Genomic DNA, 16,518 nt, shown 5'->3' with positions numbered 1-16,518 from the left:
TGCTTTTGTTTTGTTGATTTCAGCTCTCAATTTGATTATTTCCTGCTGTTAAGTTCTCTTTGGTGAGTTTGCTTCTTTTTGTTCTAAAGTTTTCAAATGTTCTGTTAATTCACTAGCACGGGATTTTTCCAAATTCTTTCCGTAGGTTTTTAGTGCTATAAACTTACTCTTTTTTCCTGGTATTTATTAATATTATTATTAAAATATTTTACCTCCTCCCCTCCTCACATTCCCCCTCCTTCTCCCTCTCCAGTCCAAAGAGCAGTCAGGGTTCCCTGCACTGTGGGAAGTCTAAGGTCCTCCCCCCTCCATCCAGGTCTAGGAAGGTGAGCATCCAAACAGACTATGCTCCCACAAAGCCAGTCCATGCAGCAGAATCTTTACTCTTTACACTGTTTTCATTGTGTCTTATAAATTTAGGTATGTTGTGTGATGATTTTCATTGAATTTTAAGAAGTCTTTAATTTCTCCCTTTATTTCTTCCTGACCCATTGATAATTCTGGTGAGCATCGTTTAATTTCCATGTGTTTGTGGGTTTCCTGTAATTAGTATGACTTCTAGTTTTAAGCCTGGTGATCTGATAAGATACACGGGGTTATTCAAATCTTTTTGTATTTGTTGAGATTTATTTTGTTACTGAGTATGTGATCAATTTTTGAGAAGGTCCCATGTGGTCCTGAGAAAAGGTATATTCTTTTCTGTATGCATGGAATATTCTATATATGTCTGTTAAGTCCAATTGAGTCATAACATCTGTTACTTCCCTTATATCTCTGTAATGTTTTGTCTGATTGACTTGTCCAGTAGTGGGAATGGAGTGTTGAAATCTCCCACTATTAGTGTGCGGGGTTTAATGTATAATTTAAGCTTTAGAAGTGTTTCTTTTACATATGAAGGTGCACTTGTATTTGGGGCATACACGTTCAGTATTGAGATTTCTTTCCCTTCGATGAATTTTTTCTTATGACTAAGTTAAAACGTCTTTTTTTTGTCTCTTTTGATTGATTTTTAGTTTGAAGGATATTTTGTTAGATAGTAGGATAGCTACACCAGGTTGTTTTTTTAGGTTCATTTGACTGGAATTTTTTTCCCAACCCTTTACTCTGAGACGATATCTGTCTTTGAGGTTAAGGTGTGTTTCTGGTATGCAGCGTTAGGATGGATTCTGTTTTTGTATCCAATCTGTTAGCCTGTGTCTTTTTATAGGTGAGTGAATTGAGTTCATTTATATTAATGATATTAATGACCAGTGATGATTATCTCCTGTTAATTTAGTTTTCATTGTTTGTGATGTTAATTTGTGTGTTTTCCCCTTCTTTTGGATCTGCTGCTGTGAGATCATCAATTGTTTGTGTTTTTGTTGATCTAGCCAACTTCTTTGGGTTGGAGTTTTCCTTCTAGAACTTTGTGTAGGGCTGAGTTTGTGACTAGGTATTAGTTAAATCTGGTTCTGCCATGGAATATCTTGTTTTGATTGATTGAAAGTTTTTCTGGGTAGAGTAGCCTGGGCTGGCATTCGTGGTCTCTTACTGTCTGCACAGGGCTTGACCACAACCTTCTGGCTTTCATTGTAATGTAATTCTGATAGGTCTGCCTGTATATGTTATTTGGCCCCTTTCCTTTTCATCTCTTAATATTCTTTCTTTATTCTGTATGTTTAGTGTTTTGATTATTATGTGGCGAGGGGACTTTTTTTTTTGATCCAGTCCATTTGGTGTTCTTTACGCTTCTTCTATCTTCATAAGTGTATCTTTCTTTAGGTTGGGAAAGTTTTCTTCTATGATTTTGTTAAATATATTTTCTGTACTTTTGAGTTGAACTTTTCCTTCTTCTATACCTATTATTCTGAGGTTGGTCTTTTCATGGTGTCCCCTATTTCCTGGATATTTTGTGTGAAGTTTTTGCTAGATTTAATATTTTCTTTGACTGATGAGTCTATTTCCTGTCTGCTATTTTTTTTTAAAACCTCTGACATCAAATGATTCTATGCAAACCCATTTGCCCACTTACCAACATAGATGGGTAAATTATGCATGAAAGTATGAGCTATGTAATTATTTTCAGGGAAGTATGAGTTTTCTTCTTTCACTAGAAGAAGGTTCCCTTAACTCTTCTCTGTCAGTTATTGGCTGGACTCTGCTCAACAGCAACCACTTTCTGATACTACAGTTTGGAAACTGCATATAATTTAGAACCATCAGAGTCCTGGTTATCCTATCTCAGGAAGGGATTCCTATGTGTTTGGTCCTGTTACTAAGTAAAACGTCTTTAAGATTCAAGTGTGCTACTGCCAAGTACTGGGCTGAGTTCAGGGAGTCTTGCTGAAGACAGAGGGGAGGGATTTAGAAACCTGGGTGCCATGAAGGGAGGGAGGATCACAGAGACAGCTGAGCTGAGCTCATAGGAGCTCAAGGATTCTGGACCAACATTTAGGGAACCTCCTGGGGACTGACGTAGGCTGCTTGCATATGTGTGACAGTTGTGTAGCTTGGTCTCTTTGTACCTTGCAGTGAAATCAGGATCTGTCCCTGGTGTTTAGCTGACTTTTGGGAACCTAGTCCCCATGCTGGATTACCTTACCCAGCCTTGACACAAAGGGGGAGAGCTTGGTCCTGCCACAACTTGATGTGCCATGTTTTGTGCAAGCCCAGGGGAGGCCCGCCCCTTTCTGAGTGGAGATGGAGGAGGAGTGGAAGGAAAGGGGAGTAAATTAGAAATGAGGCATTGGTGTGGGCAGGAGAAGAGGAGGGAGGGGAAACTGTGTTTGGAATGCAAAATAATTGAAAGAATCTTATTTAAATACAATAAAATATCAAAAGAGAAAGAAGGAAAATTGAAAAAAGAAAAAAAGATTCAAGTGTGCTACATTTAGTTAACAGTGTCTCTCCTTATATGCAAACATCTCATTTTGCCTAATCCCTAGTTGATCAACTCCTGAGTGACCTGATTTTGACTATTTTTTAAACAAGCTCTTATGAAATTTGGAAGTATGAGCTTTTGTGTTTGGTGTTTTCAGTTTTTTGAACTAAAGACCTGGGAGTAGAATTACTCAATCACAAAATAAATATGTTTGCCTTTTAAAGGAACTGTCGAACTGTCGTCTATAATGGCTACAACATTTTGAATCTCCTTCAGTGTTCAATAGTACAAGTAGCTCCATGTCTTTGCTAACACTTGGTTTTTATTTATTTATTTATTAAAAAAATACCAATCTAAATTCCCACTCCCTCCCCTCCTATTATTCCCTCCACACACCCTCCCATCCCACCCCCTCTAATCCTGAGAGGGTAAGGCACTTTGCTTTGTGGAAGGTTCAAGGCCCTCCCTTCTAAAACTAGGCTGAGCAATGTATACATCCAAAGAGAACGGGATCCCCCAAAGCCAGTACATGTAGTAGAGAAAATTCCCAGTGCCTCTGCCAGTGGCCCCTCAGTCTGCCCCAGCCATGCATCTGTCAACCACATTCACAGGGACTAGTTTGGTCCTATGCTTGTTCCTTCCCAGTCCAGCTGGAGTTGGTGAGCTCCCATTAGCTCAGGAAAACTGATTTTTTTTGTGTGTGTTGATCTTGTATCAGCTGTAGGAGTTCTCCGGTAGAGTTTTTGATGTCACTTGCGTACACTATCATACCATCTGCAAATAACAAAAATTTGACTTCTTTCTTTCCAATTTGAATCCCCTTGATCTCCTTATGTTGTCTTATTGCTATTGCTAAAACTTCAAGAACTATGTTGAAGAGATATGGAGAGAGTGGACAGCCTTGTCTTGTTCCTGATTTTAGTGGAATCGCTTTGAGTTTCTTTCCATTTAATTTGATGTTAGCTTTCAGCTTGTTCTATATTGCTTTTATTATATTTAGATATGATTCTTGTATTTCTAATCTCTCCAAGACCTTTATCATGAAAGTATTGAATTTTGTCATATGCTTTTCAGACTCTAATGAAATGATCATATGGTTTTTTTCTTTCAGTTTATTTATATGATAGATTACATGGACAGATTTTCATATGTTGATCCAGCCCTGCATCTCTGGGATGAAGCCTACTTGATCATGATGGATGATTTTTTTTAATGTGTTCCTGGATTCGGTATGTCAGTATTTTATTGAGAATTTTTGCATCCAGTTTTATGAGTTAGATTGGTCTATAATTCTCTTTCTTGCCTGAATCTTTGTGTGGTTTTGGTATCAGGGTAAATGTAACCTCATAAAAAGAGTTTGGCAATGTCCCTTCTATTTCTATTATGTGGAACACTTTGAGGAGCACAGGTATTAGCTCTTCTTGAATTCTGCACTAAAACCATCAGGCCCTGGGCTTTTTTTTTTTTTTTTTTTTTTTGGTTGGGAAGTTTTTGATGACAGTAGTTTCTATTTTCTCGCAACTTATAGGCCTATTTAAATTGTTCACCTTGATTACCTTGATTTAATTTTGGTGTATGGTATCTATCTAAAAAATTGGACATTTCTTTTACATTTGCTAATTTTGTGGGGTACAAGTTTTTGTAGAAAGATGTAATGATTCTCTGAATTTCCTCAGTGTCTGTTGAGATATGTCCCATTTTCATTTCTGATTTTGTTAATTTGAATGTTCTCTCTCTGCTTTTTGATTAGTTTGGATAAGGGTTTTCCAAACTTGTTTATTTTCTTAAAGTACCAGATCTTTGTTTCATTAATTCTTTGTATTGTTTCCTTTGTTTCTTTTTTGTTGATTTCAACCCTCAATTTGATTATTTCCTGTCTTCTACTCCTCCTGTGTGAGTCTGCTTCTTTTTGTTCTAGAGCTTTAAGTCACTAATGTGAGCTTTCTCTGTTTTCTTTATGTGGGCACTTAGTGCTATGAACTTTCCTCTTAGCACTGCTTTCATAGTGTCCCGTAGGTTTGGCTATGTTGTGCCTTCATTTTCGTTGAATTCAAGAAAGACTTTAATTTCTTTCTTTATTTCTTCCTTGACCCAGGGGTGGTTCAGTAGTTGACTGTTCAATTTCCGTGAGTTTGTAGGCTTTCTGAGAGTAGTATGGTTGTTAAATTCTAACTTTAATTTATGGTGATCTGATAAGACACAGGGGATTACTCCAATTTTTTTGAATCTGTGAAGGTTTGTTTTGTTACTGAGTATGTGATCAATTCTAGAGAAGGTTCCATGAGGTGCTGAGAAGAACGTATATATTTTTTTTTGGTTTGGGTGGAATGTTCTATAGATGTCTATTACGTTCATTTGATTCATTACATCTATTAGTTCTCTTATTTCTCCGTTAAGTTTCTGTCTGGTTGACCTGTCCATTGGCGAGAGTGGAGTGCTGAAGTCTCCTACTATTAGTGTGTGGAGTTTGATGTGCAATTTAAGCTTTAGTGAAGTTTCTTTCACATATGTGGGTGCTCTTGTATTAAGGGCATAGATGTTCAGGATTGAGACTTCATCTTGATGAATTGTTCTTGTTATGAGTATAAAGTGTCCTTCTCCATCTCTCCTGATTGATTTTGTTTGAAATCAATTTTGTTAGATATTAGGATAGCCACACCTGCTTGTTTCTTAGGTCCATTTGATTGGAAAATCCTTTCCCAACCCTTTACTCTGAGGTAGTGTCTGTCTTTGAGGTCGAGGTGTATTTCTTGTATACAGCAGAAGGCTGGATCCTGTTTGTGTATCCATTCTCTTAGCCTGTGTCTTTTTATCAGTGAATTGAGCCCATTGGTATTAAACGATATTAATGACAAGTGGTTGTTAACTCTGGTTATTTTTAGGTAGTAGTGTTAGTGTGTTTCCCTTCTTTGAGTTATGCTGGTGGTGGGGGTTATCAGATGTCTGTGTTTTTGTGGGTGTAGTTAGCTTTCTTGGGTTGAGGTTTTCTTTCTAGTACTTTCTGTAAGGATGGGTTTGTGGATACGTACATTTGGCTTTATGAGTTTTAAATCTGGTCATACTAAACAGGAATATAGTAGCATCTCATTTAAGAAATTTTATGGACTTGAGCCTCTACTTTCTTCTCTATCTTTCTATATATGATCTATCTATTTTATTTCTTTTTTTAATCTCTCACATTCTTTCTACTCACTCTCTGCCTCCCTCCATAGAACTGAGTATCTTCTTCATCTGACATTTTTCCTGTGGCCATTGCCATCATCAACACAGCACCTCCAAGTGGTGGTGCAGTGAGTAGCCAAGCACACAGGGATTTCCCCAGCTGAGCTACAACAATATCTGGAACCAAAAAATCCAGGGATTCCTGCGATCCATTGGTAATCTAGTTCCTTCATCCAGACACTGGATGAACTGGAGACTTCTCAGCCCTCGTGGTCCAGCAGTTCCTTAGGTTGGGAACTTGGAGTGGAGAGCACCTTCCAAGAAAGGCTAGGACCACAGTCAGGACAGGAGTGCATTGGAGGGGTGACAGTGAATCAAAGGAGCCCCTGTTGATTATTGGAGGCAGGGGCTGAGCTGTGATGTGACAGGAAAACAAACAGAGACACCAAGGAAGAAATCCCACAGTGCCATGCTGTGGGGCTCTAGACTATTATTTAAATGATAATGAAGATAATTTGTAGCCAAAGCCAATTCTCAGGTGGCACTAAAGGTTTTCTGACACTGACCCCCATGCCACTTCCTCTAGGAAGCCAGTCTGGCCTATGCATGGGCTCCTGATCCTGCATTCTTTGATATATCATCTTAGTGTTTTATTGGGACTCTAAAACCTATTTGTACACGTTTATCTCAGGTTCATCATAGTTCATGAGACCTTAGATTGAACCCCAGTGTTGGAGCCTGCAAGGCCCAATCAATGCTTGTCACATGGTTACATATGAAATTGATCAGGAGGTGGTAAGAGAACTTCACTCCAATCCTGATGACCTAGGCTCCACTTTGAACTTCATATGGTGGAATTAGAGTATGGCTTATGCAAAAGTCCATTTACCTCCATATGTGAGCTATGGCCTTGGAGACTCTACACATACATACACACACATATGTACATGACCACAATAAATAAATAAATGCAAACAATTATAAATATTTGTGAAATGGATAAATGACTGTGAGGTTGATCTTGGCAGGAGCAGAGCTCTAGAGGAGACACATCACAAGGGTGGAGTGAATAGGGTCTGGGGACCATAATTTTGTACTGTGTTTTGATCAAATACCTGTGACCTAACAGGGAGGTGTACATGTAGACACTAAGAATATTGTAGAGACCTGGGAGCCTGGATCCAGGCTCAGTAAACTGAGATTTCCAAGCACAGAAGAGTCTTGAGGATGAAGGTCACACCCAGAGCTCCTGCATCTGCCTGTCTCTCCGGTGACATCTTGAGTGTGTCCCTACTCACAGAAGTCCTCTGTCTCTCCTGTGACATCTTGAGTGTGTCCCTACTCGCAGAAGCCCTCTGTTTCTCCTGTGACATCTTGAATGTGTCCCTACTCACAGAAGCCCTCTGTCTCTCCTGTTACAGCTTTCTGTCCATGTGTGAGGACAGGGCTCCTGGTGTCTCAGAAGAGCTTCAGAATCCATACTGTGCCTTTCTAGGAGATCATAGAAAAAATGGAAACAGCAGGGGTGACTTTGCCCTGCCTCCTGGACATTGGCTCCTGTCACTCTGACTAATCAGTTCTCCAACAATGAGAACTTTGCCCCACCACACCAAGGTCCCCGCCCACATCCTTTTGATTTAAATTCATAGCTAGGGAGGACGCACACATTCTGCTTCCTGTTTGTGAAACGTAGCCGTCCTACATAGCAGCAGAAACTCAGACCTGAGGGATGATCATGCCGCTGAAACAACCGCCAAGCTGCCTGAACGCTGTGGTCTTTGGGCTTCTGCTTCTCCTCCTCCATGTGCAGGGTGAGGCTCAATAAGCTGACAATGGGGAATGACAAGAATCAGAGTGCCACAGTCTGCAGAATCAGAGGCTGAGCTTGTGGGAGGGAAGGCCAGGGAGCAGGGGGGCAGGGTTGGGTGATGGAAAGAAGAGAGTAAAGTGTGGGAAACATGTGTCTCCCAATCCCCTAGCCAAAGCACACTGATTTTGAGGGTGCTTGACACAGAGAGGGTCAGATATGGCTAAAATCTCTCCATAATGAGGAGACAGTTCAGTGTAAGGAGCTCTGGAGAATGCTAGAGAATTTAAGGAAGAGCAAGCTGAAGGATTTTTTTCATCCTCAAAGTATGGCTCTTACTGTAGCTACTGCTGACTTTTGGGTAAGAATGACAATCATCATGATTTCATGTGGCCAAATGGCTCAGAGTGTGTGACCTCTTTGGCCAGAGAAATGCTCTGACACCCTACAAAGGGCAATAGGAAAGCTTCCTGGCTCTGAGGGATAGGGAAGTTCCCACACTCATACCCCACAGCTGAACTAGGAGGTCCTGGGTTCCCTTCTTTTTTTGCCCTGGCAACAGTGAGATGCTAACTTCCACAATCTTCTGGCAATTGATTACACACAACTAACCCAGATGGCATTTCTCTAAACAGGTCAGGACTCAACAGAGGCCAGCCCCATCAGGAACACACACACAGGGCAGGTGAGAGGAAGCCTCGTCCATGTTAAAGACAACAATGTTGGTGTCCACACCTTCCTGGGAATTCCCTTTGCCAAGCCACCTGTTGGACCACTGCGCTTTGCACCCCCTGAAGCCCCTGAACCGTGGAGTGGTGTGAGAGATGGGACCTCACATTCAGCCATGTAAGTTCTGGGCCGAGAGGATGTTTGGCCCTGGGGTGAACATTTGCTCTGAGCTCTGAGTCGTGCTGAAGTCTTTCCTCCATCTCAGCTCCACAGCAGTTTTCTCCCAGTGTGGGGAGCCCGCCATGCATTTTTCTGATGCATGTGCTAAGGTTGTGTAGAACAACTGTACCTACTCCTGGGTCAGATCTTGGCACCATTGAGAGTTAGATGCAGGTACTATAGAAAGGAACAAAAGTAAAATTGTTTACAACTTCAAATTAAACCCAGTATTCTCTGCTACAATGGGAGGGATCTTGAGGCATGAGTTGTGTGACCTATTAAGCAGAGAGCACCCCTGAATCCACTAATACACTTCAGGTTCTGAGCGTTGCAGTGTGATGGATACTTTCTAACCCCGTCCTCACAGACACTGTGGCAACCTATAGGTTGACCAAGAATCTATATGTAACTAATTCCCTCCGAAGACAGCATGTGGAAATGAAGTTTCCTGAGAGTCTGTACATGGGTGAAGGATTTCTCACTGCCCTTTAGGAACAATGGACTCACTGTTCATTGATTCATCTAGTACCTGTGGAGCACAACACTCTAACATTGCTTCTAAGTTTGCTTTCTGTTGCTGCAATAAAGTACCAACAAAGCAACTTAGGGGAGAAAGCTACTATTAAAGGCTCTACAGTATTATTCATCATGTTTGGGAAGTTACACTGAAAGAAAATTACAGGAGCTGGTCACATCACATCCAGAACCAGGAACAGAGAGGAGAAAACGCTTGCATGTCTTGCATTGCTAAGGTCTAGACCACTTTTCTTTTCTTATACACTTCAGTGAATGTCACCGCATACAGCAAATCATTTTCATACAGAAACTGAGATGTCTCTATATACCAGACTCAGAAAAAAATATATACAGACACAACCAAACTGAAAGACCCCACCCGAACTTTCGTGGAGCCTGTGGCCATTACTTGGTGGAAGGGACTTCAGAGGGGGAATGTGTATTAACAGGACATTATGAAGAGCAGCCGCTGGAGGAGGCTGTCAAAGATCCAGGCTCATATTTGCTTTTGACCACCATATATCTCTTGGAATATCTGTCTGCTATTTCCATCAGCTGTCTGCAAAACCTTGAAATGATGAATTCAGAGGGCCTGAAGGACATGAACCTGCCCCTGCCCGCACTCTCTATGTCTGAGGACTGCCTGTATCTCAACATCTACGCACCAGCTCATGCCCGCGAGGGCTCTAACCTGCCTGTGAGTGTCCGGACATGGTCAGCTTGGGAGAGGGCATGTTTTTCAAGATGAATAGAAGGGATAAAACAACCTGAGCTCCACTGTAGTGGGGACTCTGCTTAAAAGCCTCCTCCTACTGGATCAATGAAGGCCTTCTCAGCCACACTAGCAGCTGAACCTGGGTATGGAACACAGAACAGGAGCATTGAGTGATTAAAGGCTCCAGCTCTTTGATAAAAGCGGACTCATTCCACAACCTGAGTTCTGTAGGACCACTTAGGTGCTCATGCCTCAATATTGAGCTTACCTATGTTTACTTTTGCGTTATGTGTTGTGTCGGTGAGAGTTTTTTAGCCTGGAGAGATAACCATGGAGGAACCCCCTCTTTGTTCAACTATACAGAGTCTGAGTAATGATGGCATTACTGTATACAAAGACCCATTAATTCAAACTGAGATACATGGTGGTAATGCGGACTAGAAATATACTGATGGGGCTACTAGAGAACCCGCCTATGACGAAGGTCCTGAAGTCCTGAGGATTTGCATGTATTTGTGTAGCTGCACAGAGGCACAGCAGTTGATTCTTTAGTAAGCAGTCTTGCAGAATTGGAATGGCTATGAGCTCCTTGGCATCTCTCTTGACCCCTCCAGGTGATGGTGTGGATCCATGGTGGTGCTCTGGTTATAGGCATGGCTTCTATGAATGATGGATCCACACTGGCAGCCATTGAGGATGTGGTGGTGGTGACTATCCAGTACCGCCTGGGTGTCCTTGGCTTCTTCAGGTAAGACTAGGAATTAGGTGAACGACGGTAGCTGGAAAGAACTTAAACAAGCCTTAGATCCATGTCCCTTCCACTTCTCAGCACTGGAGACCAGCATGCCAGAGGCAACTGGGGCTACCTGGACCAAGTGGCTGCCCTACGCTGGGTCCAGCAGAACATCGCCCACTTTGGAGGCAACCCTGACCTTGTCACCATCTTTGGCGTGTCAGCAGGTGGCACAAGTGTGTCTTCACAAGTTGTGTCCCCCATGTCCAAAGGACTCTTCCACAGAGCCATCATGCAGAGTGGAGTGGCCCTGCTGCCTGACCTTATCTCTGACACCCATGAGAGGGTCTACACTGTGAGTGCCCTCAAGCATCATAGACTGAGTCTGCCTTCTCAAACTTCATCTTCTGGTATCTAGTCTTCTGTCTCATGGGGAAAACAATTACCATGGAAAATAGATTTCTTCCAGTAATTATTGAGAAACTCAGGGGTTAGCTTCTAATTGCCTCCACTTCATACTGGGTGGTCATGTATCTGACCAGCAAACTGCTCCTAGCAGCTTCCAACACTGACAAAAATAACTATGCATATGCTCAGGAAGATAGCTCAGTGGATTTTTTAAGTGCTTGGAGTAAAAGCTTGAGGACCTAAGTTCAAACCCCAGAACTCTCAAAGGCTGGAGATAGTAGGATGTCTGTAATTCCAAGGTTCCTGTGCTCACATAGGGGACGAAGAGACAAGAGATTTCCTGGATGTTCAGCGGGTAGCTCAAACTAGGAGCAGAAAACAAGAGGACACCTTGTCTCAAACAAGGGGCATCTGTGAAGAAAGTTCTGGCCCTCTAAGGTTCACATACAAACACTGGCACACTTACTCCTTCTCTCACATCCAATATACAGAAGGATGGCTGGGGTTAGCAAAACTACTCTAAGGGAAAACGTGTGGAGGTAGAGAGAAGACTGCTTGATGACTGTCACCTTTGAGAAATAGGATAAAGGGAAAAATTTATATTTGTAGCAATCCATACAAAACACACACTATAATATGGTATCTTTGGCAATAGCATTGAATTAAAATTGTAAATATTCCTCTCCCAACTTGTTCCCCTTCACAGACAGTGGCCAATCTGTCTGGATGTGGGACCATGGACTCAGCGGCCCTAGTGCACTGTCTGAGAGGCAAGAGTGAAGCAGAGATTCTGGTCATTAACAAGGTAAGTAGAATTGTGTGCCTTGGAACATTTAGTCAGACTTTGTGTTCTTTAGTTCTGTGTACAATATGAACACCAAGATAGGCTAATCTAAGTGTAGATTCTCTTCCGGAGTGAGCGGAGAACACTGAGGCCAGTAAGAAATATGAAAGTGGTAGAGGTAACTCAGTGAGCATCAGCATACACATTTCATTGACCTTCAGCATTGACTTTTTATGCCCTTCAGGTCTTCAAGATCATCCCTGCTGTGGTGGATGGGGTTTTCCTACCCAAGCATCCCCAAGAGTTGTTGGCTTCTGTGGATTTTCGTCCTGTCCCCAGCATCATTGGTGTCAACAATGATGAGTATGGTTGGGTCATCCCCATGGTGAGTCTCAGTTCTAATCCTTTGAGAGATTGATGATTCAAATGCTAAACAGTGAGGACACAATTCATCTTTAAAGGAGTCCATCAGAACCCACACTTAACAGGGTCTTTTACAACCCAGATGTTTGGCACTGCAAAGACAATAAAGGAAATAACAAGAGAGAACCTACAGACTGTTTTGAAGAATACAGCATCACAAATGGTGAGATACTGCTGGTCCTATCCAAATGGAGATGTCCTTCATATCCCTTCTCAGATAGCAACCCTATTAGCGAAGGTCAGCATATGTGTGTGATTCTGTGTGGGGCGACTTCAGAGCATGAACCTTTTTCCCTATGCTCTATCTCTGCCCAGGCCCCATTCTCCCCAAAGCAAACACTGCTGCCCACCTAGCAGAGAACATTCCTAATCTCATTCATCCTGATCTGCTTGGTGTAGATGCTGCCTCCTGAGTGTAGCGACCTGATAATGGAAGAGTACATGGGGGACACTGAGGACCCACAGACCCTGCAAGCACAGTTCAGAGAGATGATGGCAGACTTCATGTTTGTGGTCCCTGCACTCCAAGTAGCACATTTTCAACGTGAGTACATCTGCAACAAGTCTTAGGGGAGCTGCTCAGTGATGTAGATCATGCGTGAGCAGTGTGGAGCAGTGTGGGTATCCAGGTCGACTCATGTCTAATTTAATAGAGTGACATCTAGATGCAGAGGAGAAAATGAGTTTCTGAAAATCTATTAACTTGGCATAACCATCCAGCTGGGAAGGCCATGGGCACTGTTTTGCCCTGAGCTTTTTCACAGCTAGAGATCCAGCCTGGAACTTTCTCTCCCCTTTAACATTTATGATTTCAGGTAATTTTATAACAAGTTATTATTTCAGCAAAAAATCCAGTTGATCAACTCCTAAGTCACTGTTTGTCCTACCTCCAGGTTCCCATGCCCCTGTGTACTTCTATGAATTCCAACACCAATCCAGCTTCCTCAAGAGTTTCAAGCCATCCTACGTGAAGGCTGACCATTCTGATGAGGTTTCTTTTGTCTTTGGGTCCTTCATCTTTGGTATAAAACGTGAGTCTTCCTTATTCTCCTTGAGCTGACTGAGTTCAGAATCCTGAGCTCTCAGTCCATTACAGGAAAACTAGATTCTGGGAGAGAATAAATTCAAATGTGTACCATATCATAGACTAAAAAAATTATACCAAGATTAGAATCTGGACCCATGCCAGTCTAGCCTGTGATGGAGATGACAGCTCACTGGGCAGGGATTCCATTAGAGGAATGCATGGATGTTGACTATTGTATAGTGAAGAAGGGAGGGAATAAAGCTGATAGTTATGGTCTGACAGCAGATGGAATTCTGATGTGAAGTATGAGTGAGCAGTTATGTTTGGTGTCATGAACTTCAAGATTTATTTTTCTCATGACTGCAGTTGACCTCACTGAGGAGGAAGAACTACTGAACAGGAGGATGATGAAGTACTGGGCCAACTTTGCAAGACATGGGTGAGAACACAGCTCTCTCTCAACATTCTCTTTGTGTGTTATAAGGATTTGTGAGTCCATATATAGGAATCCCTTTTGGGTGATGGTCTCTTAAGCTTTCCTGAATCTTCCATCACATGATAGATTCTTCTCTCCTGGATAGCACATTTATATAGATACATTGTAGGTGTGAGTTACTGGTCATCTACAGTGACCTAGCCTTGAGCCATAGTGTTCTGGTACTGTTCTTTATATCTTGCCTCTTAGATTAGATATAAAACAGGTTAAGTAGTCTTCCTCTACATGAAATAGAAACTAGTTTGTGACACTTGTGTCCCTTTATTAGAACACCTGTCCCATCAGCCCCATTAACCACTGGCCTAATGTGCCACACCCTTGACCCAAATCAGGGGTCAGAATCAGAGTGACCTCACCCTTCCCCGCTGGCTTGCATATCCACAGGAACCCTAATAGTGAGGGTCTACCCTACTGGCCCATGATGGACCATGATGAGCAGTACCTGCCGCTGGACATCCAGCCTGCTGTGGGCCGAGCCCTGAAGGCCAGAAAGCTGCAGTTCTGGACCAAGACTCTGCCTCAGAAGATCCAGGAGCTAAAGAAATCTCAGCGCATGCACAAAGAGTTATAGTGTCCTGTGCGGGGAATGGTGTTTAACATTGGCTGCTGATGGGGTCACCTTGAGGTTCCCAAAATTTATTGAGGGATCTGGGCTGATTCTAACATTCATATAACCTCTGAACTTGTCCTTTTACATTTATCACGAATCCTCTGCATGTGACTCTATCCTGCTGGGTCACCTTTGGTTAGAGCCACTCAATGAATGCTCCTATAACAATGTGGAATTGTTAACCTCCCAAGACAGGCTCATCTCCTTTCACACTCCACTGGTACTAGGTCCCTTCCTTAATTCTTCCCTTAATTTTTCATTCTCACTGTCGTTTTCTCCAAGACAAAAACATCTCTTTAAAATAAAGCAGAAGTTTGAAAACCATCGATATGGGTTCTTCAAAAACACCATATCATATGAGTGAGGTGTGAAAAATCTCATTAGGTTTGTGCTTTTGTGGCCATGAAGTCCAAGGTTAAGATATGAACCTGTTTGCTGTATTGTGATGACCAGCTCTCTGATCCAAAGATGAAACCTGGGTTTTTCACGGAGTATTGGGATATTTTAATGTTTCTCATGTCCCAGACCTCCACTAGGCCTCACTCTTAATAACATCACATTGGAGTCTAAGTTTCAATATAGAAATACGAATCGTAAATACTTTCAAAACACATTATATAGAGGTTCCCAAGTCAGTGACAGGATTTGAAAGTATCCCACGGTGTTTGTAGATTAAATGTTACCTACAGTCTCATTTAACATAATCTGTACATTGATCAATATTGATTTGTTTTTTCTTAAAATCCAACTGCATTCATCTATTCTGCCCCAAAGTACTCAGTGGCACTATTTTGTTTTTGGATGTAGGTTTAAATATCTGTTATCTACTCCAGTCTGAGACAGTGTGTGTGTGTGAGGGGGTGTACATCTCTGTGAGCATATACACACAAATGATTCTGTGCTTGCATGAATGCATACGTATTTGTGCATTTGTGTGTGCAGTATTTTGTTTTTGTGTACATACATGTGTGTATGTGGGCATGCATACAATTATATGCATGTATGTGTCTGTATGTGCATATTTGTGGGTTATTTGTGTGTGTCTGTGTGCATATGTGTGTGTGTGTATGTGTGTCCAGAAAACCAGGTTTGTTATTTTGTGTCTGCCGAGGTTTGTTTTGAATCCCAAAGGTTCTGTAGCTGTGGTAATGCCAACATTCACATCATCAAACCACATCTGTGTAGATGTTTGACTCTGGGGTGAGTCCTCATAGTTTGGTAGAGGGATCAGAAAGTTCATATAAGAATGAAAGAGATTGCTGTCCCCTGTCTCACTGAGCACATGTTTCGGGATGTCCTCTTGACTTCCACAGTTCCCCTGCAACCTCCCAATTGTGATAACCTTTGTCCTTGACTGTCCATAATCCATAATTCTCATTCTCACTTATTTGCTGTTACTAAACATTTTTGGCTATTCTAATAAAAGTAAACAATAAAATATAATAATTCTTTTACTTTATGTCAGTATACAAGGCGGTCAAACTCTCCTCAAGCTGCTGAATTTTCTCAAAACATTTTTTCCTTTTCACTAAGAGCCCAGATCCTTTGTGTTAGAGATCCTGACATGTCATCTTACCTCTGCTCAGCTCGTTCTACAAATCAAACTTCCTGGTTGGCAAGCTCCCCCTTTTAAAATCCAGTAGAAGGAAAGCCAACCCCAGGACAGCATGACCTTTGGGGTTACAGTGAAGATTATTGATTGTCCATTCTGGACACCATGGGCAGAGAAGGATACCCTCCAGAAGGGCTGGTGCCAGATTTCCCCAGTGGGGCCTGAGCTCAGTATTTAATTCCTGCTGCCAACAATTAAGACATCAGGCTATTCAGGTAACACAAAGAATGTAGTGCACGTCTTTGATCTTAGAAGAGCTGGAACAGTCCATCTGCCATAGGCCAGCTGTTCTTCAGCCAGGAAATTGAGGGAAGAGAGAACATCTGCCCGGGACAGGGCAGGTGAAGACATGGCTGTACCTGGTCAATGAGAACACTGTAATCCACTGACGGGGAAAGTCTACTGTTTTGGGCTGTGCGTGCCCTAGAATTGGGGCGGGGCAGAAAAACCAAGGTTAGCCAGTCCTCAGGTGTCCCT

At 42.1% G+C, this 16,518-nt stretch overlaps 1 protein-coding gene across 1 annotated transcript; it reads left to right on the top strand.

Moving 5' to 3' along the window:
• The first annotated feature begins 7,681 nt into the window (after positions 1-7,681).
• On the top strand, positions 7,682-14,753 carry LOC125402424 (acylcarnitine hydrolase-like). The gene is made up of 12 exons (XM_087900300.1): positions 7,682-7,833; positions 8,465-8,675; positions 9,789-9,930; positions 10,563-10,696; positions 10,778-11,036; positions 11,796-11,894; positions 12,118-12,258; positions 12,379-12,459; positions 12,696-12,840; positions 13,190-13,327; positions 13,690-13,762; positions 14,204-14,753. Exons 1-12 carry the CDS (start codon positions 7,752-7,754, stop codon positions 14,388-14,390), a joined length of 1,692 nt encoding a protein of 563 aa, XP_087756426.1. The 5' UTR covers positions 7,682-7,751; the 3' UTR covers positions 14,391-14,753.
• Positions 14,754-16,518: the final 1,765 nt, after the last annotated feature.

This window comes from Myodes glareolus, chromosome 22, assembly GCF_982192425.1.
Source record: "Myodes glareolus chromosome 22, mMyoGla1.1, whole genome shotgun sequence".
NCBI classification, from domain to species: Eukaryota; Metazoa; Chordata; class Mammalia; order Rodentia; family Cricetidae; genus Myodes; species Myodes glareolus.
This window is presented reverse-complemented; position numbering and strand designations above follow the sequence as displayed.